This window comes from Mytilus edulis, chromosome 7 (genome assembly GCF_963676685.1).
Source record: "Mytilus edulis chromosome 7, xbMytEdul2.2, whole genome shotgun sequence".
Classification (NCBI taxonomy): Eukaryota; Metazoa; Mollusca; class Bivalvia; order Mytilida; family Mytilidae; genus Mytilus; species Mytilus edulis.
The window spans coordinates 32,369,180-32,396,806 of record NC_092350.1 but is presented as its reverse complement, the minus strand read 5'-3'; the positions used below and the strand labels follow the sequence as shown (position 1 = coordinate 32,396,806).

Sequence of the window (27,627 nt, the reverse complement as noted above, 5' to 3'; positions counted from 1 at the left end):
TTAGCGTCACTGATGAGTCTTATATAGACAAAACGCGCGTCTGGCGTATCAAATGATACTCCTGGTACCTTTGATAACTATATATTATTAACCTTAGCTAGGCATTTGAAAGTCAACGAAAAGCATAACTTGTGCAACGCCAAAATGCAGGTGCCGACAGATTGTAGAAAGGTGAATGTGCATTGGAATAAAATTGAGAAAGGAAATTGGGAATGTGTCAAAGCGACAACAACCCGACCATTAGGAAGACAAATCTTTTAGCATCGGTTTATTTAAAGGAACAATTAGCTTAGGCCACACCAATTTGATTACTTGTTCGACGGACCCGCCCGCACCTATTTTTTTCAAAACAGAATTTTTTTATTTTTTTTATATTCCCGCTTCCCGCATCCGGAAATGTAATCTTGTCCATTTCCCGCACCGTTTTTTTTTGTAAATATTATAAAATCAACATTTGTTTTTTAAAATCACATTCTAAACCTGTTAATAACGATTTTAAACCTATAAGCACCCCATAACACTGTGTAAATATCTGTGAAAATATTTGTTTCAGCATGAAACGTGAGAGTGCTCCAATATAAATATATAAGCGGAAATACCTGTACAGAACAAAACATTGGTTTCTTTCCCCCTTACTTATATTCCCTATCAAAAGATGTTCGTTGTTAAAATAAAGTAAAAAGAACTTCTGAAGGATTTGCCTTCACCTGCGATTATATTGTATGCTGGAAAAACAAAACTATACACAGCCGCTGCATGTTTATGTACCTGTCCTGATTGATTTAGGGGCCTGTCGTTCAGCAGTTATCGTTTGTAGATGTGGTTCATTGGTATTTTCTCGTTTGGATCTGAGACTACTATAACACATAGTTATAGTAGTCTCAGTTTGGATATATACATTAGATAGTTGGTTTTCCTGTTCGAATTGTGTACACCAATAAGTGTGGGGTCCCTTAAAGCTTGCTGTTTGGTCTGGATCAAAGCCCTATGTAAAAGGCCGTATTTGACCTGTGATTGTCATAATTGTTATTATTAGGTTGTGAACAACCCTCCCTCAGACAAGAGGTAATTTTTCTGTTGTAGAAAAGAAAATAGAAATACCAAGGATTTGTATAGTGCTACTATTCAAAACCTTTGAAAATTTAGATTGTTTTACTCAAAAAGAGGAGAAATACATCATAATTTTTATTTTGAACAATTTTTCTAAAAGAGGGGTCCACTTATTTTGAATAATATTGAATAAACTGTTTATAAAGTAAATGTGTTAATAGGTTTAAGTCCAGGAATATTACAAAATTCTTGGACATGTTTTGACCATTTAATACAAGATAGATATATAGTTCTTTGGGAACATATGAGCCCTTTTGTACTAAAAGATGTTTTTTACAAAGAAATATATTATGACTTTAATATATTGACCCCCTCATAAATGGGATATTTAGATTATAACATTAAGGGGTTGTTCCCAACCTGATTATGACTTAATGTAGATGGAAAATTGGCCAATTGTCAGTCCCACATACATAGACCAGATTTAATTATACAATTATTTCATGGTGAACAGGGAAAAAATACTTCATAAATTAAAGAAATTTCAAAGTACAAGTCATAAATTGAGTTTTAATATTGTCAAAACCTACTATTTTATGTTTACAAAAAAAAATTATAATCGCTCGCCTTTACTTTTCCAGCTTCGCCTCAAAAATTTTCAAATTAAATATTTTTTTATTAAAATTTTCAAATCGCTCGCTCGCCCCAATTTTTGGAGTCCAAAAATCCGTAGAACAAGAAATTAAATTGGTGTGGCCTTAGTACCATTAACGCAAAACTTACACACCAAATCTTGTTATCAATTAAAAGATTTAGTAAAGGTTTTAAATAACGAAATCGCTGACTTCATAACGTACCAGTGATAAGATTAAAGAAGATTTGATACGAATGCCGATTAGACAACTCTCCATCCAAGTCACAATCAATAGAAATAAACTAGTATAGGTCAAAGTACGATCTTTCAACACAGAGCCTTGGCTCACATCGAACAGCAACATATAAAGGGCCCCAAAAATCACTAGTGTAAAACCTTTCAAACGGGAAAACCAATGGTCTAATCTATACAAAAACTAGAGGCTCTAAAGAGCCTGTGTCGCTCACCTTGGTCTATGTGCATATTAAACAAAGGACACAAATGGATTCATGACAAAATTGTATTTTGGTGATGGTGATGTGTTTGAAGTTCTTACTTTACTGAACGATTTTGCTTCTTACAATTATATCTATAATGAACTTTGCCCATTAGTAACAGAGAACTATATTTGGTAAAAATTTACATAAATTTACCAAATTAATGAAAATTGTTAAAAATTGACTATAAAGGGCAATAACTCCTTAAGGGGTCAATTGACCATTTAGGTCATGTTGACTTATTTGTAGATCTTACTTTGCTGAACATTATTGCTGTTTACAGTTTATCGCTATCTATAATAGTATTCAAGATAACCAAAAACGGCAAAATTTCTTTAAAAATTACCAATTGGAGAGCAGCAACCCAACAACCAGTTGTCCAATTCATCTGAAAAATTCAGGGCAGATAGATATTGACTTGATTAACAATTTAACTTCTTGTCAGATTTGCTCTAGATGCTTTGGTTTCATAGTCACAGTGTAGATACTATTCTGTACGCTATCCGGAAGTCGCGATTTTCGAAGCGAGAACTTTTTGGATAGCATGTGAAATTTGATGGATATACTGAATTAAACGGTAAGTGGATCATCTGTACATTGCTGAATGATTAATTCAGCTGACATCGATATTCTCAAATGGTTTAGAATTAAATTTAGCACATTCATTATTCGTATCTCTGTCTTAATCAATAGATTTTCAAGTGCATCACTAAGGACAATCAGTCTGTGAACCTAAAAACAATCTTTTTACCCTCTTAGTGTACAAATTAACGTAAATACCAGACTTAATTAACTAAATGAAATATATTTCAAGTGGTGGTAAAAGTTTCAACCAGATCTTTGAAGCCAGAAATAAGAAAATAACACTTGTTTGAATTTCTCACTGTACGATCAGTCTCGCTTGTATATTTTGAAACTGTATGATCAGTCGTTATTTCACTGTATTCTAGTAGTGATTTCAAAGTTATTTACGATACATTTAGAAGGTGTCATTTTTCTAAATAACGCAAATATATTTCAATAAATTCACATCCTGAAAACTTATATGAAACATGTTTAGCTTAATAGGGTGTACTCGACTTACTACATTCAGTATAAGGATGTTTAAATCAAAATGTTGTTAAAACAAGAGGAAGGTTTGTTGTATGTATAAGTTTCAGAATTGTCCTCCGTTATACTTAAATTGTACAAACGCACAGATTTAATTGTAATACAAAAATGCATGTATTTACACATATTCGAGGCCGCACTGTAGCCTATAATTGATCACAGTTACTTCACTTTGTTTTGGGAGTAGAGCTATTTCTGTGACACCCAATTGTACAACACTTTGCGGGGGTTTATAATGATAATGAAGGCCGTCTTTCCGTTCGTTCGTTGGACAGTTATACTATGTTTGGCCGGTTTTGTAAGTGCATCTCCTCATTTACCACTTAATATACAATGGGGTTTCCAGCCATTTTTAAATGGAGAGAGGGTCCAATCCAGGAGAAAAGGGGATTCCAAATATATGTTCCCATACAAATGCATTGATAGTTAAAAAGGGTTTCAATCCGCCGGATCTCCTTTTTTTATCCGTCACTTATATGACTTAATTAATCTCTCCGGATTCCTTATCATAAATTATAATGACTGTATTGTGCACCGTCTATTTCGAATTTAAGTAAACATCTTTTATGGGGGTTCTTTGTATAAGATACGGACTATGCATTGCCACTTTCAACTTTAATTCTTCTGAATCATGACGAATTATGCAATGATCTACCAGTTCTGCAAAATCTCTTGACCGTAAAAAGATGAATAAAAACAGCGAAACTCTGTCATTGAAACTCTGTCATTGGATTATCATGAAAAAGAAATATATCTTTCGTATACTTGAATGCATTACAGCATTTAGAATCATATTCAAAACAGTGTGGTCCTGGCCATTGATTGACGACCTAAATTATCCCATTGACTGGGACAGATTAGGTGAACGTTTGTCGGTATCAATCACTGCTCACTATGTACTTGTTAAAGACACTGAATCTGTGGGGTCACATAAGGTTCTCAACACCTAAATAAAGTAATTCGAAAAACTAATCCGGAATAATACGATGTGTTGATTTATATCAATAACATAAATCAAAACATAAAGGTTATTCCTGAATAATTTTTCGAATTATTTTATTATTAAAGGCGTTAAGAACCTATGGTGACCCCACAGTTTAAATTCTATAATAAGTAAGAAGTGAGCAATGGTCGTTACCGACAAACGTTCACTTAATCTGTCCCAGTCAATGGGATAATTTAGGTCGTCAATCAATGGCCAGGACCACACTGTTTTGAATATGATTCTATATTGATTTGAATTTAACATGTTCATTTCATTAACAATTTTCAAATAACAAAGTCAGTAGATATTTATAATGTGCCTCCTTTTCACCCCATCCCAAAGTTATTCTCAGGGTCGACTAATATCAACTTTTAATCTGAATGTTTCGGCGGACGATGTAAATAGTTTTTTAAAATGTTATAGTTAAATAGATAATTGCAACTATACACTATTACAAAGTCCACAATCAAATCAAGTATTGCTTTTTAGGCGTTTGATTTTAAACAAGACTGACGGAACAAAAATACAATTATTTTGCAGTCTACAAAAATCATCATATCTATATTTATATTGTCTGATGAACGATATTACACTGTAAAGTTCCCTTGACAGTTCATAATATCATATAAATACGTAGATACCTTCAAATTGCCTTTGTTTTTTTCTTTTAAAATCACGACTGGTCATACAGTAAAAAAATTTGAAATCGCTACTAGAATACAGTCAGTTATGGACTGATCGTACAGTAATTTATTTTGGGATCCTCAAGGAAAACATATTTTTTATGGGAAATACGAATATTCTACTTAAATACGAAACGAATATTGAAACAGTATATATTGAACTTTAAACTGATGCAAATATTTGCAATAAAAGGTTATTTGTTTTGTACTACGAGAGCAAAATTGTCCATCGATTTCACTTTTTTCTATCAAGTTGGTATGATGCACACGTATATTTTATATTCTAATGCATGTTTTTGTTAAAGTTACACATATTTATGATGCTTTACATACCTTGAAGATGTTCAAAGCACTTTATAAGTATAGGTGTAAACAAATGGTGAGAAAAGTCACCGTAGGCAAAACCGTCCTGTTAGCCAGTTGGTAGTCATCGCTTCGAAAATCGCGACTTCCGGATAGCGTACAGAATAGTATCTACACTGTGATAGTTATAAGCCAAAAACTGCAGTTTACCCCTATGTTCTATTTTTAGCCGTGGCGGCCATCTTGGTTGAATGGCCAGGTCATCAGACACATTTTTTAAACTAGATACCCCAAAGATGATTGTGGCCTAGTAGTTTCAGTGGAGATTTTGTAAAAGATTACTTAGATTTATGAAAAATGGTTTAAGATTGACTATAAAGGGCAATAACTCCTAAAGGGGTCAACTGACCATTTTGGTAATGTTCACTTATTTGTAGATCTTACTTTGCTGAACATTATTGCTGTTTACAGTTTATCTCTATCTATAATAATATTCAAGATAATAACCAAAAACAGCAAAATTTCCTCAAAATTACCAATTCAGGGGCAGCAACCCAACAACCGATTGACCGATTCATCTGAAAATTTCAGGGCAGATAGATCTTGACCTGATAAACATTTTAATCCCAGTCAGATTCCTCAAAATGCTTTGGTTTTTGAGTTATAAGCCAAAAACTGCATTTTACCCCTATGTTCTATTTTTAGCGGTGGCGGCCATCTTGGTTGGTTGACCAGGTCACGCCCCACATTTTTTAAAGCAGATACCCCAAAGATGATTGTGGCCAAGTTTGGATTAATTTGGCCCAGTAGTTTCAGAGATAAAGATTTTTGTAAAAGATTACTTTAATTAACGAAAAATGGTTAAAAATTGACTATAAAGGGCAATAACTTCTAAACGGGTCAACTGACCATTTTGGTCATGTTAACTTATTTGTAGATCTTACTTTGCTGAACATTATTGTTGTTTACAGTTTATCTCTATCTATAATAATATTCAAGATAATAACCAAAAACAGCAAAATTTTCTCAAAATTACCAATTCAGGGGCAGCAACCCAACAACCGATTGACCGATTCATCTGACAATTTCAGGGCAGATAGATCTTGACCTGATTAACATTTTTACCACTGTCAGATTTGCTCTAAATGCTTTGGTTTTTGAGTTATAAGCCAAAAACTGCATTTTACCCCTATATTCTATTTTTAGCCGTGGCGGCCATCTTGGTTGGTTGACCGGGTCACGCCACACATTTTTTAAACTAGATACCCCAATGATGATTGTGGCCAAGTTTGGTTTGATTTGGCCCAGTAGTTTCAGAGGAGAAGATTTTTGTAAAAGCTAACGCCGGACGACGACGGACGACGGACGACGGACGCCGGACGCAAAGTGATGAGAAAAGCTCACTTGGGCCAGGTGAGCTAAAAAACGAGAAACGAGAAACACTTATGAACCACATCAACAAACGACAACTACTGAACATAAAATTCTTGACATAGACATGTGCTTACAATTGCAGCTGGTTAAATCGTTTTAATAGGTACCAACCTTCACCCTTTTCTGAGGCAATAGTGTAACATCACAACATAGAAAGACGCACTATAAAATATCAATTGAAATGGCTTAACTCAATCAAAAGACATATTAACACAGGTTAATATACACTGAACGGATAAATTTGATATATATGATACATTTAAATACAAAATCAATAAAATAATAGTTAAAAATGAACGTGGGTGTGTCTCTATACTTCTTGTTTGAAGATATGTTTTAAATTGCTGATGACAAAATCGATATACGTGCCAATGTAATTAAAACTATATTCAAAGCTCTAATTACAACATTGGTAAGAGAAACTTTGATAATAAGTTTGTTTAAAGGTCCGATGAGTTATCACGGATCACATAGTGATTTCCGCGCTTTTAGTACAATATTACCGTAAAATTTAGGATGTGAATTACCGTTTTTATAGGTTTTCTCCAGGTAAAGCCAAAGAGGTAGATTCGAAAAGATAGGTAAATCATGTTTTAAATAGACCGATAGATGCTAATAATAGTACATGAAAATACGTCATATCATCTATTTTCATACCTAGGTATTTCTACAAAAACAAGGCTAAGACTATTGCTTTTTTAATATTGATTTTATTTTATCATTAACATCCTTTATGCCAGGTACCATACCACGTAACTTGTCAAGGAGCCAAATAATATCGAACAAATTCAAATCGTGTACTTATCATTCTGAATATTTGTATATCTGTATTTGTCCTGGTCTTTTAAGGTTTTATCGGCTATAAGATAAGATAAGATAATACATGTATATATTTCAACCGGAGAACATCATACATCAGTTGGTCATAGATCACCCTGTGTTACTAACACATGTTATATTGCCTTTTTGGCATTTTAACAAATCGGCCGTTCGTTGTGATACAGATGCAACAGCTTCTTGATGTTTTACCAACCAACAATCACGATTTGTAGTGTAATTGATTTGTTCTGTTGTGTTGTTTTATTTTCTGATGACTTAGGTACCGGTGTAGGGACAGTGGTAAAAATTTCAGTGCTAGTATCTACACAGTTTGTGACGGTTGGCGACAAAATTTCTGTTGACTGCATTTGTTACATATAATACCATGTTCAAAAACGATTTCGAAAAATTGTTTGTGTTGATTTGAAACTTGTACACAATGGCCTAATTGTAAGTTATGTGTATATTACACCCGTAACGTTTGGGCTTCATTGCTATAAAATCAATTACCGTGTTATTGTTTATGTACAGGCACCTACATCAGTATGACGGCAGTTGTTCCTTGAAAATATGTAATAAATGTTAGCACATGAATAGAAGGTAAGTCAAAAGTATGGACAGTCATAGGAATGCACACAATAAGCGATACATTATTTTTTTCTTTTAAAATACATGAAAAATGATATACTATTCAATTATATAGTCAAAATGAACATGAATGACTCTATGAATTAAGCAAACATTCGAGAAAAAAAATATGATAGAAACATTAAAATTCAATATAACAACACAAAAAATGAAAATTTTCTGAGCGAGATTCGAACCCTTTCGAGCCACGGCGATCCTTATCCATACAATTCTTATTAAGGAGCTATATCGCTACAATTTAGCGATGTTACTATTTTTTCTTTAAAAAGTTGTTTTTGTGTAATAAGGACACACCAAACCAATATCATGTTTGAGGGAAAAAGTAGTATGAATTACAACAGTCATAAAAAACATAACTTTTTTTGGTTTGAAATGTCCTTCTGGTGGGGATTCCTTGTTTTTCCCACCTTAAAATACCCAAAATTCCGCATATTGGACTTTCGTCCTTTTTGAGGGTTAAATTAACTATTGATCACACATATTATAATATATGTAAATCGAGATATTGATCAAAAAGCATTTTTATTTTTTGTTTTTGTAGTAAATTTTATTCTGTCAGCATTTTTTGAAATTGGCCCATCTGTGGAAAAAAATCCCGACAAATTGGCCCTACCTCAAATTTACTAATAAAATAAATTCTAAAATTGAGGGCATATATTACTAGTGTGAAGTTAGCCTATTATTAAAGGCTGGCCTCATGAATATTAACGCCGGCTGCTATATCGACGGCTATCGACTAGTGCATATATTATCTGTTTCTCAGATGTAACTTCCCTTGTTTGGTGTATCATAAGTTTTGATAACCGGTTTAGCGTGTAAATAACGGCACATTAAAAAAAAGCCGCCTACACACTACAATGTATATATTATTTTCTATATCAATGTCATAAGTTATAACCAAATAGTAACGGTTCCACTACTAGATCCACTTATGAATCACATCAACAAACCACAACCACTGACCATTAGGTTCAGGTAACACTGTTTACATGCAAGTGACTATACTAGACAATGCGTTGTGAATAGATTTAGTATAGATAACCAGAACCAGTGTTCAGCGTCATAATACAAATCAGAACAAAACAAACGAAACGAGCAAAGACGATTACTGACGAGTTACCCACGTGGAGTTACCAAGCTTTCGACTGGGATATTAATATTATTTATATACCTATATGCAGTTATTTTCAGAACCATAGGTCATTCTTTTTTCAGAATCAACTCGGACGATACCATATTTCAATAAAATATGCTCCAAGGCATAAAGAAATGACCTGTGTGAGTTCATTATTTTCCTTGATAAAAATACAATCTATAATTTACTTCAAAATTAGAATGAAATTCAAAACAGTGTGGCTGTGGCCATTGATTGACACATTAAATTCATCCATTGACTGGGACAATTTACGTGAAAGTTTGTCTGTAACGACCACTGTACATGTTCACGACGTACCTACGATAGACATTTAAACTGTGGGGTCACCAAAGGTTTCTGAACGCCTTTAACTATGAAATAATTCGAAAAATTAATCATGAATAACCTTTATGTTTTGATTTATATAATTGATATAAATCAAAACATCGTGTTATTTCTGATTAATTTTTCGAATTCCTTTATTAAGCTGTTGAGAACCTTTGGTGACCCCATAGTTTAAGTGTCTTTAAAAAGTACATAGACGGCGTGCACAAAGTTGACGGCAACTGTAAAATGCGCTTTTTAAATAGTTTTATATAACCGCGTTTTAAATATTTTTGAATAAGAATAAAAATAAGATTTTTTTTATGATAAAATGATGAATGCATGCCATTAAAATCCACATTACTAGTAAGGTAAATAAATTTTTTATCTATAAAGCATGAAACGGACATAGAGAAAACGGCAAAAATACGGTGTAACTTGTAAAATTAAATAAGCATAAATTAGAGTTTTTGACCTAAAACTTATACAAATTTAACATATTTTCCTGCATTTTCGTATTGTAGAATTGTTCGGATTCGGACTCGGACATCACACGAAATTCATCGCAAAAAAATCAAAAACGATCATGGTAGATAAGTCTGGAATGATCTCCGTTATGTGTAAGAAGTAGTAATTTGGAAGGACTAATAGTCGAAATGGAAGAATCGGCAAGAACAAATATGTAATTGTAATCTTTTTATGTTCAAAATAACTTGGTATTCCAAATGTGCATAACCAGAGGTTTAAAATAATCTGCAGAATATGAATGATTCGATAGTCCAGACTGAACACCTGAATTTTTTTAATGTCCAGCTATTATGTTACAATCTAAAGAAATGACGTTTTCATCTAACGCTATTTTCTGAAAAGGGTCCACGACATAGTCGCTAATCATTTCCATTTCACTGCTCTTAGCATAGATTTATTTATATTTCTAGAATGTGCATTTGCTGCGTTGAACGTTAATATTTAAAGTTATGTGATTAACTAAGTGTCCAGTGTTTTTGTAACGCGCTTGTTTTCTGGGGGAAATGCCGACGTCGTAAATGGTTTTAGTAATCTGAAGACGTTACGTTTGTGGACTCAGCCTTGTGCACGCCGTCATAGTGAGCAGTGGTCGTTGCATACAAACGTTCACCTTAATTGTTCCAGTCGATGTATGAATTTAATGTGTCAATCAATGGCCACAGCCACACTGTTTTGAATTTCAGTCTATAATAACAAGTATACAGTCAAATAACAAAAATAACGAACTCAGAGCAAAATTGTTAACTGAGTCCCTCAGCAAATGGCAAACTCAAATGCTCAAACACATCAATCGTAATGATATTAACTGGCATATTCCTGACTTTGTACATGTATTTTGTTATGTAGAAAATAGTGGATATGCAAGTATAAGGGAAACTGACGTGTCTATGATAGAATGAATTATGTCATATTTAAGTTCGTGAAATAAAAGAAAATCATATCATACCTGAATATGGATGATGTTTTATCCATTAACAATCGAACCGATCGTGCAAGGGATGTATAGCTAGTCAATGTCGTTAAAAACTTCCATCGTAACAATCGAAAAATTTCTAATAAGGTCCAGTTTGCATACCTCTGAACGACTATATAAACTCATCATAGATAACAGGATAAAATTTTGTATTTACGCCAGACGCACGTCCCTCGGGGAATTAAAACTCCACCAGCAGTGGCATCGACCTAAGTGATGTATAAGACCACAAACAAAGAATCCTATACCTGATTTTGAGACACATACCTAGACTCCAGCGGTTACCACAGTACCAGGGTTTGTGACAAACGAGACGACATCAATTTAAAATTTTCAGCAATATACCAACTGCACTCCGGTATGGAGTATACATAACATTTCTCAAATCATACATTATGGAAGTGCTTGTAGCTGATTGCTTAGAGATTGATAGATTCGTTACATGGGTTGAGGTTGTGTTGTGTATCGTTTTATTTACTCTTCTGAGCTGTATTCGTCTTTCTGCTAGTATGTTCCTATTGGTGGTATAAGACTTTACGGGACTCGATTTTTATGTCATATTGATTTTCTATACTGTACTTTCAAAATCAAAAACTACTTTTATTAGAGCATTTGCATGTTTAAAAAAATCCCGTTGTTAGTTATGCTTTGTGACTTTTGTGTTTGGTTAGACAATTTTGGCTTTTGAACCAATCTTTTGAACAGCAATTGTTGTCAGGTTAACCTATCATGTCTACTCGTGCAATGTTGCATATTTATCGGAACTATAAACTGTCATATAAATGAAAAGTTCAGCTTTATATAAACCAGGTTTAAGCCATCATTTTCTTTAAAAAAAAAGGTTTGTCTGAAGTCGGGAACAATTGTTTTCCATGCGTTTCTCTGGTTGATATACGAATGTTGTCGAGTGTTAAGTTTGGTCAAGTTTTCTGGACTTCTCCCTTTATAAGATTAGTACCTTTGGTGTCGGTATTTTTGTTAATATATGTTTTACTCTTTTGGTGTTTTAAGGGAATTCACTGCTTTTGCTGGTCCTTTAAACTCGGCTGACAGATGACTTTTCGACTCTATAAACTACACTCAATAATAAATTTAACAGATACAATCAAAAGATCTACAATGAAAACACAATTCTCAAAGTAACGTGACGGTCATATAACAGCATGGAACCTGAAACTGAAAATAAGTAAAATTGACAATAGAAATGGGGAATTTGTCAAAGACAACAACCCGACCATAGAGCAGGTAACAGCCGTCTATTAAAGTGTCTCATGTAAAATTTACAAAAAAATAAGTATTCATACTATTAACACAAATTGATTCAAATAAGTAAGTGTGCTCAGATACCTAGACACCTCATTAAAAAGAAATAAGAATATTTGTCTGTTTATGCGGTCTTGAAGATTTGCAATAGTTTACGTCGAATGGTAAATTATTCCATATGTATGTACCAGAGTACATTAAAAGTAAGGCGATTGCTATGAGATGTACATAACAAGGTTGAAACAATTCCACCTACCACTGACATATATTTGATCCATTTCTTAGTTATAAAAAAAATCATCTAAACGCGAAAACGTTTTTAATGGTTTACCTTTTACTAATTGTGACTTGGGTGAGAGAGTTGTCCACTTGTCTCATTAACCATCTTAGACGTACTCATACCGTACAAAAGATCATGTTCGGAAATTCATTTCGGAATTCATATACTCCTTTTAACTATTCTCTAAACCAAATAATAGTTAACATATAACTTATAGTAGAGGAAAACCTAATCCAAGTGCGATAATTTTAAGTTGTCTTTTATTATAAGTAATTGGATCTTAAAAATGAGGTAAAGATCAACTGCAATTCACCACAACGAAGACATCTATGTAGAATGGGAGAAATTAGTTTTCACAAAAAAATGTGTTCTTTTGCGCCGCAACATACTTGCGTCAGTGTTATATTTGGGTGACTTGTTTTCAAAGTGTCTAGTGTCATTTTGTTTAGCTCTTCTACTGTCTGACATACTAAATTTTTACAACGAGTTAATACCATCCGACCGGATTAACATATATCTGTCTCGCATTCTGCAATGTTCATTGAAGACATTGAAGACTAGTTAAAATCGTTATGTTGAGAAAAACTCGAATTAAGGAAATTTATGAATAAAACAAATGGTTCTGTAAAGCATCCGACTGCATAAAACAATTCAAAACAGAAAATCAACGACGTTGTTTACATAATAAATTAGAAATAAACAACAATCAACGCAACCACTGGATTACAGGTTTCTGAACTGCGAAAGGGACAAAAAGAATTAATGTAACGGGGTTACACATGTTTGTGAGTGCTCAACCCTCTCACTAACTAGGGGAAGTTATGTAACAACTACATGTAGTTATAAGAAAAAAATATAAAAATCAATTGGAAATGACTTGAAACATTAGATCGGTTCTACTCACAATAACAATGCATGTTTATTCGTATTAATTAATACTTTATAAATTATGCAAACCTGTTTCTTATTTAAGCGCTATGAACTACCGAGTACACAGAGTGAATTAAAGTTTATAATACACGAATGGAAATGCAAGGTTCATTTCTTGAGGATGAAATATATTAAAACACATCAAGCGTCAAACAGAACAAATTTGAAATAATATTATCAAAACAAATTGTGTTTGTACAATAAACATGTGGTTCAGGAGAGATGGGCACCTGCTATCGCGCAGAAAATAACAATAAGATTAATATTACTGAAATAAAGACTATCTTGTCATTCCTTTTGAAAGTGAAACCGTATCATGAGGTTACGGAAAAAATACATACGGTATGGACTTTACATAACATGTTCTATTATTCTGTTGGAGTTCGTTTTTCTGAATGGAAAATGGCGTAAGTACATTAATATGCAATATTCAAAGCAAATAATCGATTATTTTCAATGACGAGGATTCCTACTAGGCTACTTGTAGTATATTGAAGACCGGGAACATCGAGGCCAATACAACTCAAGATTATGAATTTAGATTCTCCAAATTCGGGACCGGGGAGGGCACATAAAAGCACACAATATAATCCAAAATATTTGCAGCACATTATGTATCATTTAATTCGTTCAATACACGAAAACAAATGAAAAAAAAGGCATAGTAAAACAACAACCAATGTGTGTACAAAGCAGGAATCAGCTGTACAATATATTAATATATTTAACTAAATTATAATAGTCCATATACATGTATATTCCAAAATACCATGTTTTGGGTGAATTAAGTGTTATCCTTGACCGTCCGTTCTTCGATCTTTTCGTCTTTCGGTCCTTTCGTGTTTTCATCCTTCCATTTCACAGTCTTAGCGGGGCCATTTGTGTTTGAGGTATTTCAGAACAGAAAATGCATACGGTTATCAAACTTTGTAACTTATTATCTCTCTAATTATTATATGAACCAACATCAGAAGTAATGACCGGGCGTTGTCGTTTTTTTTATCTCTTTATCTCTCTATTAGTATGCAATTACAAATGTGTGCCATAAAATTTAAATATATGTACAATGAAAAAATTAATAAAAATACGTAAGAAAAGTTTACGATTTGTTTGAAGTGTGTTGCGTATTGAATAATTGCTACTATCAAATTATAAAACAAACAAGCAAACAAATGGTTTGCTAGTAACAGCGCCATATTTGCAATATGATGTTCATACATAATAAAATAATAAAATAAAAAAAGGTAAACATAGTTTATCGTTATCAGTTTTGATTTAACCAATTAACATCTAAAATTTCGATATTAAATGTAATTTGTGACAACAAATAGTATGAAATTCAAAACAGTGTTGCTGTGGCCATTGATTGACACATTAAATTCATCCATTGACTGGGACAATTTACGTGAACGTTTGTCTGTAACGACCACTGTTCACGACGTACCTACGATAGACATTTAAACTGTGGGGTCACCAAAGGTTTCTTAACGCCTTTAATTATAAAGTAATTCGAAAAAATAATCAGGAATAACCTTTGTTTTGATTTATAAAATTGGTATAAATCAAAACATCGTGTTATTTCTGATTATTTTTTTCGAATTACTTTATTGAGGTGTTGAGAACCTTTGGTGACCCCATAGTTTAGGTGTCTTTAAAAAGTACATAGTGATCAGTGGTCGTTACATACAAACGTTCACCTAAATTGTCCCAGTCAATGGATGAATTTAATGTGTCAATCAATGGCCACAGCCACACTGTTTTGAATTTCATTCTATATTCGCCTGATAGTTTTTTGTTGCCGATATGGGAATTTATATTTTAAAGTTCAATAGATGATAGGTGTAAAAGAAATCGTCATTGCCCGCATTTTAATTTTAGAAACAAATAAAGTTTTGTTAATTTATCGGTACAATACAGAAACATTTTCATATATGTGAAATGAATTTTAATGTAGACTTTCATAAAAAGCCAGATTTAACATATTCATGTGCAAGATTTTGAAAATATTATTGAGTCAAGTTGAATAGGATTGATTTTTAGATTACTTGCTTAACGTCCAGTGGCAAATATTTCATGCATGTTCAGGACGATATACAATGAATCACAACCAGTATTTAAGCTCAAATGCGAAAGCGTAACCGTGCTAACAAAAAAAGCTAAATCAAGAAATTTAATTGCAGACTGGGAAAAAATTAAAAGAACTTAGAAATGAAGTGATTGATCTAGTAAGAGAAGCTTAACGTTAGCACCTGATTAACTTGCACAATTCCCTAGTCGATAGTTTAATCCCCCCGGAAGGGTGGAGAATAGCTAAGAGTGTTTGCAAATTTAAAAATAAAGAGGCCAAAATTCTCCCATTAAGGTAAATGGAAAGATTCTTATTCACCCCATTGAAAAAGCCATTGCCATAAATGATTATGTTTGCTCTATATCAAAATTTGACACAGAACCGCAATTGCCTTATGTCCCACCTTTGGCACCCTATGAGCTGTCTGACATAATGATAGCATAGCAGGATGTGATTGACCATTTCAAAATTTTAAATATTAACAAACCAGCTGGACCTGACAAGCTACCTCCAAAATTTCTTAAGGCAATTTTCCCATCCCTGATTACACCTCTAACGTTCATATTTAATAAAAGCTTACAAACTGGAACAGTTCCCAGTGGTTAGAAACTTGCAAACGTACCAGCCATCTTCAAGGGTAAAGGAGATCAGGACATTGTTTCAAACTACAGGCCTATCTCTGTTACTAATTTATTTTGCAAAATATTGCAGAAAAATATTTTTAAATATTCACATAACTATATACATGATCATGCAATATTAACTGATCAACAGTCAGGGTTCCGTAACAAGGACTCTACTATAAATCAGTTACTTTTATTATATGATGAGATTGTAAAAAATCTTGACAAAGGGAAACGATGCCAGATTTATTTTTTGTGAAGTGTCAAAGTCATTTGATCGCGTATGGCACATGGGACTTCTATATAAATTAAGAAAATATGGAATAAAGGGTAATTTGCTTACCTGGTTCAAAAGTTATCTTTCTGATAGACAGTGTCGAACCACAGCCTATAAGAACAGATCTATTCCACATACTCTTGAAAAGTGGAATTCACTTGATGGAGAAGTTAAAACATTTATCCGAGATGTTAGGTCTTTCAAATAATAAGAAACTTTGATAATGTCAATATTGATGTCCTACTACAGGGTTGCTCAGACTTAAATATTGATGAAAATACAGAGATATTTACATATGTACAACAATAAATCATGAAACTGGAAGATTTTTATAATATTTCATGTAATAATATAACTGTTTAGAAATCAACCAATAACCACAGTGAACCACTCTTTATAGTCTTAATTAAAGACAAACCTAACCTTTAACACACAAAAAAACAACCAATTGTGTTTAGCATCCTTTTACAAATAAACTTATATATATTTTATTTTATTTTTGTATTAGTTATTATATTTTCAAAACAAATCAAGAAATTAATAGTCTTGTAATAAGATGGTACACTAAATTAATTATGTATTGCAAAATAAGGGCCAATTAGTTCTGACTTGTTATTCATTTAAATAGAACAACTTTGTTGCAGTGAATTTGTGAATTTGAGTTAAAAACACTTAATGGTAATACATAACATCTAAAAAGGTTGAGGATGAACACGGATGCGGCGAATTTCATTTTTGACAAAAATCATCTAAAAAATGACATTTTTCGGCATATTTGGTAGATTTTTTCATATTTGAGCTTGAACCAGATCGTTTTAATGATTAAATCAATTAAAATATTTCACACAAACTAATTGATTCAAATGAACTAGACAATTAAGTGTTTAAAAAGTGGTCAAAATCTTTCGTCAGAAAACCTGAAATTTGAGGCCATAATCGGTCTTTACCGGACCTACTCCTTTATGTATACCTTTTACTCTATCAAATGATGAACTAATAAGATATTCTTATATTTTATTGACTAACATTCACGCTACTCACAAAAGGGTCGGGTGTGGAGGGTATATTACATCCCAGCTCCTTTGTTCTAACAGGGGTGATCTGAGCCGGATCGCCCCAACCAGATCACCCCAGTTTGCGTTTCTTTGTTAGGCATGCTTTCCTTTGTTCTGTAACATTTTGGCGGGAATGTCAAATCCACTATAAAACTTATAATTAAGTATACAATTATACGGAAAAGACCATCTATCAAAATTCACGTAGAAAAAATCCAGTGTATATATACTGGGATTCGAACTCAAGACCTTTAGCATATCAAGCCACGACACAACCACTACACCAGGACGACTGGATACGAACTATCAGTAATTTAAGATACTTAAAGGAAGCAAGATATGTTTATAAGTGGGGCGAGTTGGTAGCTATGTCAGGAAAAAAATTAAAGTTTACTTTCCATGTATTTTTTCTAAATATTCAATAATGTATGACCTTCACTTGTCTCAAAACACCAAGCAATTTGATTGGTTGTCTGTTGAAACTATTAAATTCCCCTTTCCAAAAATATGATATCAAAGGAACTTTCCATTCAAAGTGTTTTAGCCAAGAGAGGTAACTCTAATTTGTTTTTGTTCATATCATTGAATGATTGACACTTTGCTTTTATAGTCTGTTTCTTCAAATTAGTTCTGCAAAGTTAAAGTAACATTTTATTGATAACAATATATATATATTGATTGTTTTAAATATATATTGAACAAATACTAAAATATGATTTTTACAATCTTAATTGAGTTTTTTTTTTAAATTTGAAAAATATGCTACATTTTATCACATGATTGAAACCAAACTGTCTTCTTTTATGATATACATGTCCGAAGTCAGGACTCTTTTATGTTATGTTCTGAAGTTCTGACTCTGTGATGAAGAACGTATCTTGACCAGTCACCTACAATGGTTTACTTTTATAAATTGTGACTTTGACAGAGAGTTGTCTCATTTGCACTTATACCACATCTTAGTTGTGATCTATTATGTTATAATGCACCTTGTATTATAAAGAAGAAGAATGTATATAACGAAGTGCTGTTTCTTGTTGTACAGTGAAACCTGTCCAAACCGAACACCCACGGGACTTTGCGTTTTGTTCGGTTTTCACAGGTGTTCGGATTGTAGAGGTAGACGGAAGTCAACACCAAAATAATTTTGGCAGCAATAATAGGTGACACAACAGCCGACAGTTTATTTTTGTGTTGATTAAGATGTAAATGTAAAAAACGATAAAAGATAGACGTTTTGCTACATTTTTGTTTATAAATCAAACGCCACTCCGTCAATCACGGTCGTTGTTGGGAGATGACCGACGTGGAGCGATTTTGCTTTTTATAATTATTTTCTCATCCGTTAATTCACTGACCAATTCAGATTCACAGTCACTGTCATATGACGATTCCGTAGTTGAATCGGGAATGTCATTGTACACACGAGTTCTCGGACTAAACTGGTCACCCGTTGATTGATACTTCGGCAAACGATAACAGTGAAACAACAGCAGGGGTCCAGTTTATTCTCGCACTTTATCGTTGCTAAATAGCTAACGGAAGTCTTCGGGAGAATTCGAATCAAATATATAGGGCCTCTAAAGGGAAAAAAAAAATGTATATCACATCTGCTTTTTATTTATTATTTTGTGCATAAATCAGGTTTGTTCTTTTCTTCATTCTTAGAAATCATTTTACAAGTATCAATTAAAGACATATCACTTACTATGGAGTATGGATTTTTCCCATTGTTGAAGGTGCTATGATAAACTACATATTGAAACCATGTGTTAAAAAAATGCAATAACATACATTTTTCTTCCATTAAAGAGTTCTGTTCTTTAATACTGTTTAGTTGAAACGGTTTGGTTATTTAAGATAAACCAGACCTCCACTGATATACTTATAAACGAATAAGAGCTGTGTGGAATTTATGGATTGATGAATAAGTAAAAACTATGTTTGGTTTTTTTTAACAACCTTGACTACACATGCGAGTTTTGCAAATACAGTAATACTATAAATATTAACTTAGTGACAGTTGAACATGCTTGACTTATAAAATACAAGATGTGGTATAATTGCCTCGGAGAGATATGCTCACCAATGACCACATTGACATAGCTATTTGAGTCACAACTGTAGGTCTGTGTAAGGGCTATGTAATAGGCAGATCAGATTTAGAGTAGAGTGACATGTTATATTACTGAAAGAAATTATAAACTATATATAAAAATATAAAAAGTTCCAAAAATTGGTGATTTAAGAATTTATAGATTTCAAAGAATACAAAAAATAACCACATGTTGATAAATATTTTCGTAAACCTAGTTGTAAATACTACTATTTATTAATTGATGTGTAATTTATCATGATTAAATATTAAGATAAATAATTGTTAGTATAATTGATATAACAAGCTTGTTCAAGGGAGATAACAATTGCAGTTCTGGTCCATTCTTGTGTAGATTTCGTTCACCATAAATCTATTCATTCATTACATCATAATTTTACATCATGTACTATTATTATTGTTATTGTAACAATTTATTTTTTAAATAAATATGTACACCCCCTCTTTTTACGAGGATCAATCGACAGCTGTTACTCTTGATTAAACAAACACTGTCATTATTTAAAAAACAGATTCATATTGACATGATGTGTAATGAAGTTCACTGAATACAAATATGTGTGGTTGAATCAGTTTTTGACTCTATACTACACATAACAACCGATGGAGTCACCTTATCCACCCCCCTTTTTAAACAAGGCTAATTACACACACTAGTCTATTCAAATATTTTCATTTATGCTTTCATACTTATATATCAACTGATTACAGTAATAAGGTGAGTTGTTATTATATCAAATGTATTTCAGCCATTTACATATAACCACAAAAAAATAATGGACTATAATGTCAAGGGAGACAACTATCGACATGTTTTTAAAAAAGATTCATTTAGAGATAATTAGACATCTATAATACTAAAATTACGAGGTCCAATTTGTCAGCCGTCATCACGTAAAAACGACGAATCACAGAATTCAACTTTATATATAACTAATATAGTACAAAGGTGTAGATTAAAAATTACACCACTCCAGGCCCTTTTGTTTTCCACGTAATTAAAATTGCCAATAATTAAGAAGTTCCGGGTCGAGTCCGCTACCGATACCAATAGTATATTCACCTGTTACCTATTACCTTATCTGTACGTTCCGCATCTGACAGGCGCACCACCAAACGTTGTATTCAGGATTAATATGCTATATACACGGGTCATAACCACAGGGTTGACACTACTAAATTGTCAAATTGTTACCTATTGTAGTATTTTAATCAGTAAGGGAGCTACCATTTGATTTTTATGGGGGGCTAGGATGAAATTTGAAAAAAATAGGCAGGACAGGAGTTTTGAGTTAAAAAAAAAGGCAGGATGAGACACTTTGCAAAAAAAAAAGGCAGGATGACAATTTAGGTAAAAAAAGTCAGGATAAACTAATAAAAAAAAAGGCAGGACCGAATAGAGTGAAAAATAAAAAGGCAGGACAGAGATTACAACTGAAAAAAAATGCAGGACAAAATCTTTCATCCTAGCCCCCCCCATAAAAATCAAATGGTAGCTCCCTAAGACTTTCTAAGATAACAATACGAATACTAAAAATCTGGACTAAAAATAAGGCGTATAGGTACAGTTTTCAATTTGTTAGTGGGCATGACGTAAAACAGCGAAGCATAGAATTCAACTTTATTTATAACTTATATAGGACAATGCTATTGATTAAAAAATACTCCATTCCAGGACCTTTTGTTTTCCAAATAATTAATATTATTGTTTCAGTTCGACGGGTTCAAACAGAAAGACTTGAAAGCAGAGAAAAACTGTGTATCTTATAATCGGCATGACTTTATCAGATGACAATACTAATACTAAAATAAGGCTTGCGCATAGTTATATACTTTAATTCAGTCACGGACCCATGATATCACGGGTGTGTTCTAGTTTTACTTAAAATTAATTGATATGAAATGTCTTAGATCATCATTTGGTACATGTCTTTAAAAGGTTTTTGAAGGTAGAGACGATAAACAAATTAATTTGCCTATATAATTCAACAACGTCACCGTTGATTCATTTCAACAAAAAGTAAACCTTAATAACAACACTTTGACACTCTTGTGTGTTACAAAACATATTTAAATCGTTAATATTATGCTTAAAGGTTGTTATAAAAGTTTAATTTTGAGACAGTATCGCTTGCCTACCTCAGTTTAGTGATCGGTCAAAATATTCCCTGTTGAAAGTAAAACACGTGGTATCGTAAATGGTTCAAGGCCAAATTTGTTATATAGTTATCGTTCTTGAGGAACTCTTTTGTGTACCTCCTTTGGTCTCCTGACGATGCTAGAGTTGGCAGACCTTTAATCAGTGGGGTTTAAAGCCTTTTTGTTAATAAGTGAGTTGTCAGTGATTGTTCAGTTTGATTTTACACTTTTTCAAAAGTGGGGCAAGTCGGTAAACAAGAGTGGGGCGACTTTTTTCAAAAAGTGGCGATATAGGTTGGGTCGATTGGCCAGTGGGGCGAGTTGACATTGTTTGATATCTACTCATCGTGTTCGGGGTTCAAAAAGGGTATAAATCATATAGTAATGTATAAAGTATATTATATAATTGTGTGGCGTTCAAAACTAGATTTTATGAATTGTAAATGGTTTTTCGTCTAATCTAAAACAGCTGGGATGTAAAATAGTTATCCCACTCAGACTTGGTGTGTCAGTGTTAGATCACCCTCTGGCCTCCGGCCATCGGGGGCCAAGTTCGGATGGATATCTAGAGTAGATTGAAATAACATGGTCATATATAACACATGTTTTGATTGGATAAAGCTTTTCCGCCATTAACACTCGAGGAACCCTGGTTGTGGCAGGGTTTCTAGAGATCGACTCGATATCCCGGATGTTATGACGTCAATCCAATCAAATTTGAATGTAAACATATTCAGAGTAGGGGCCTTGTACTTCCGGTAATCTAGAGACCTTACTCTTCAAAATTATTTACCGTTCATATGGAACTCTAGTCAGAACTCTAGTTCCATCCGAACTTGGCCGGGGTGATCTTACACTGACACACCGCGTCATCGTGGGATAACTTTTAATGATTATATTCTGATTATCTGTTAACAAATGTATTGCTAATTCAAAAGACAATTTTCTGAATATTTCATTCGATTCAATTAAAATTGTTGAAAAAAATAATCAATTTTCCGACAGCCGTTCCGCGATAGAAATGTCATTACAAATAGAAAAAAACATCCCCCTCCCCTTTTCCATAAACTAAGTTGGTACAATATATTACTTACAATGTGTCTTGTATTTGTCATACACCGTTATCGGATGGTTATCTGATTTGCAAGTCATGAAAATATATTGTTAACAGAAATAAAGCATAAGATTATTAGTGTTATATCACATTAACTTATCTTATTAGAATACATTGTAAAGGAAGTACTTCAGTCATGGGGATTTGGGGTTTAAAATCGATTAGATACTATCTTAATGCCGGCGTCACACATTGGCGTATAGACCAGCGTGTACCAAACGTACAGAGACAATTGACAAAGTCGGTATAAGTTAGTTGCACGCCAGAGGAACGCTAAGCAATCATTAAACGCGCGTTGCATACGTTTGAAGTACGTCTAAATATGAAGATACTAGTATACGCTTGGTCAACGCTACAACTCGAGGAAATTTTTCATCCAGCTCAAGCGTGTGTCTATCGTATACCTGTACTCTACACGCACGTAATACTGTAACGTTCCAGGGTTTTCTCGTCAGGATATACACCCGTAGTTACTTTTGTGGGCCTCCGGTGAAGGAAGTAATAATAAAAATCATAATGAAAGTTCATAAATGGTATTATTTCTATTTAAACAATACATCAAATACAGTGGTTCATGAAACAAAATACGTTAATAATATAATAAGCAATACGGCAAGTTTGATAAAACAATTGCTCGGTGCAAGAAGATCTACTTGGTGCACGGCATTCAAATACTCAGCGTACTTGGTGCAACAAATTTACTTGGTGCACTGCATTATCACCAAGTGCTCTTACTTGGAGCAGCAAGTTCTATATAGACTGCTAACTGCATAGAGGTTTTTGGAGATAAGATCAACGTAGGAACATACGTTCCGTATTTTATACAATGTGTGACGTAATACACAAGTTATTCATAAACAAGAACACGTAACGTTACATTTGGCGCGCTATACTGAAACTTAGTATAAACAAATACAAAATGAATAATTACACATATAAACATGATAAATAGAGTTGATATATAGATTTAAAAAAGTCAGCATATAATATATGGTCAAAGTAAGCTATTTCTTTTGTAAATTACGAATCAGAACACAACAACGGACATCTACGTGTATCAAGTGTGCAACAAAGACCACAGTAAAATTTCAGCTTTCAAATCACCGAGACGTAACAATACATACGCTACAAGCGCGTTGAAAACGCTACATATAAGTTTGAGACACGTTTAGGGCACGTTGTATTCGCTTCAAAGTCGTTCGACTTTAACTTAAACGTATGAGTGTGTGTTTGTATCAAATACCTCACAATAGAACGTCCAAGATACGACTGGGCGCGTCTCAAATACGTTCAAGAAACTTTTTTCCTTCGTAGCGTGCATTCCATCTACGTTAGACAAACGCCAGGCATACGCCAACATACGTTTTTTGAACGCCTTGCAAACGCTTACATTTGTAGGAACGCTTCTCGTACGCCTAATACATGCTTATAACACGTTACAGATATTATTGACAGATTGAATGCATAAAAAATTACTAGCGTGTTGTCAGCGCACATGATTTTTCAACACGCCCGGCGTACGTCGGAGCTATACGCTGATGCGCGACGCCTGTTTATACGTAAAAATTACACAAAGAGCTGAAATAAAAGGTGTTTTTTTTAATTTAATTTAGTAAAAAATTAAGATAAAAATAAGACAGATACATTGTAATTACATAAACAAACTCTTTGCTACTGAAACATATGGCTTGTTTTGAATGAAATTCAAAACAGTGTGGCTGTGGCCATTGATTGACACATTAAATTCATCCATTGACTGGGACAATTTACGTGAACATTTGTCTGTAACGACCACTGTTCACGACGTACATACGATAGACATTTAAACTGTGGGGTCACCAAAGATTTCTTAACGCCTTAAATTATAAAATAATTCGAAAAATTAATCAGGAATAACCTTTATGTTTTGATTTATATAATTGGTTTAAATCAAAACATCGTGTTATTTCTGATTAATTTTTCGAATTACTTTATTAAGGTGTTGAGAACCTTTGGTGACCCAATAGTTTAAGTGTCTTTAAAAAGTACATAGTGAGCAGTGGTCGTTATATACAAACGTTCACCTAAATTGTCCCAGCCAATGGATGAATTTAATGTATCAATCAATAGCCACAGCCACGCTGTTTTGAATTTCATTCTATATAGTCATTGAAGGTTTTAGACTATTTAGCACCAGTTGTATATCCTGTGTCGTCTAGTTCTCGTCAAGTGTGATTCCCACTTTTGACAATATCAATAACTCTGTATAACTAAATGTGTTTCTATAAATTAAATGAAAATACCAGAAACAGATTCCCTTATACTATTATAATTAATATCAAATATTTAAGAACAATAATCTAAGTGATAGCACAAAATTATATTCTTGTATCAAATGGTCGTCATCTTAAAAAAAAACACAAAGAAAAAAAAGACGAAAGTTACAATTTGGTGGCTACATTCAGTAAAATTGTACAATCCATTCACCGTCATTAATTTTTACTTTGAAAATCGTATGAAAAACTTCAAAACAATTTCGGTAGGTGTAACACAATGAAACTTCACATTGGCTACACTTGTAAGCACTGAAGATATCTCATCCTCTCTTTGTCTTGAACTTGTTCATCCAACAATATTGACAACGTTTCCTGGTACCAATCAGTATTGGTAAGTGACCACCAGATGGAGTAGATCCTGGAGTTGACTGGATATTTCTAGCGGTCACTAAACAGAAAATAATTGCGTTTACAAGACTACATACTTTATGGGTTTTTTAAACAATTAACGATCGGATATATTATTAATATATAGTTGACTTATTGCATATAGTATTTAAACACAGACTTTGCAGGAAACTTAACTTTATCACTGATATATGAATTAAAGTCAAGATCAAATGAATTCCCTTCTACACAAGTAGTTGACCTATTACTATAGTATCTGAGAAACAGGACAAATCCGAAACACAAATAGATATAATAAGAAGAAGATGTGATATGAGTGCCAATGAGACAACTCTGAATCCAAGTCATAACTTGCAATAGTAAGCCATTATAGGTCAAAGTACGGTCTTCAACACGGATTCTTGCCTTACACCAAACAGACAACTATAAAGGGCCAAAAAACAAATAATGCATGCGGCAATGTCAGGTGAACACTGACAGAATGTTCACCATATGTGATGAGTATTTCAACTAAATTTTCCAATTTTCACGAATAGCAAAACTGTGTGAGCTTATAGTTATTTGCATCAAAAATACAGTTTGACAATTTTTCAATCGGTCACTTAAAACAAAATGTAAATCCGCCATGTAAGTGAACAACAAATAGATCTCGTTTATCAGTATATTTGGGTCTGAGTTATGCCGCTTTGTCTATAGAACATCATCTCTTGACTAAATAAAACTGATTTAAGTGTTGTCTCAACTCACAATGTTTTCAAAACTTTAAATACTGTAAATGAAACGAAAATTACCATAGAGTATGCTTCTGTTCTTCAAGAAAGATGGGAGGTCTCAAAATGTACACTCAACACAAGGTAGTTAGATCTAATGACTTTCAAACTATGATAATTCAAATGGTTGAACCATCAGTGAGGCGGGTAATGGCAATTCAAAACACTTATGTCGTTTCATCGTAAAGTAAAAGTAAAATTAGATGCAATATATTTGATTGTCAGATATACTCATTTCAAATATAAAAACAAAATGTAATAAAATTTTCAATGAGACAACTATCCACCAAAGGTGTAATGAAGTAGATGTACGCAATTATAGACCACCGCACGGTCTTCAACACAGAGAAAACCTATACCGTATGGTCGGTTATAAAGAAAAACGACAAATATGAAATAATTCAATTGAAAAAATAACGGCTTAAGTTGGAACAAAACAATTCACGAAAAACAAATTTGACAGACATGAACCTACGACAACCACTAAACTACAGGCTCATGACTTGGGACGGGAACATACAGAATGTGGAGGGGTTAAATATGCTTGTGGGTGCTCAACTTTCTTAACCAGTCGCAAAAAAAAATATTTACACAGATTTGGTATGCATCTATTCTATGTGTGTAATACTATTTTGAACGATGCTTGTGTATTAAGTTAGTTAGTCAAATTATTCTTTGAGATCAGAATATTTTTATTACAACTCTGAATAGGAATGTTTCCATAGTACACGGATGCCCCACTCGCACTATCATTTTCTATGTTCAGTGGACTATGAAATTGGGGTAAAAACATTAGTTTGACATGAAAATTAGAAAGATCATGTTATACGGAACATGTGTAACAATTTTCAAGTTGATTGGACTTCAACTTCATCAAAACCTACCTTGATCAAAAACTTTAACCTGAAGCGGGACAGACGGACGGACAGACGAACAGAAGAACGGATGGACGAACGAACGCACAGACCAGAAAACATTATGCTCCTCAACTATCGTATGTGGGGCACAAAATCTCCCTTTTGAAATAGGATACAGGATGCATTATCCCCGTCTTAGTTGTCCAATATCTTGATTAAACTACAGAGTTTATCTGTTATCGTCTTGGATATGGTTGAAATATTTGCAACTGGACGTTTAGCAAACAACAATCAATCAATCAATATAAATATTCCCTTCGGCAATTTTCGAAAGAAAGATAAAAAAAAT

At 33.2% G+C, this 27,627-nt stretch overlaps 1 protein-coding gene across 1 annotated transcript in view; it reads right to left on the bottom strand.

Annotated features, from left to right (window-relative positions):
* Positions 1 to 25,548: 25,548 nt before the first annotated feature.
* LOC139482641 (B-cell lymphoma 6 protein-like) overlaps positions 25,549 to 27,627 on the bottom strand; it is a 109,342-nt gene continuing 107,263 nt past the window's right edge. Inside the window, exon 5 of the mRNA XM_071266631.1 lies at positions 25,549 to 25,691. Within this exon, the coding sequence (XP_071122732.1) occupies positions 25,564 to 25,691 (128 nt within the window). The 3' untranslated portion in view covers positions 25,549 to 25,563. The remainder of the gene's footprint in view (positions 25,692 to 27,627) is intronic.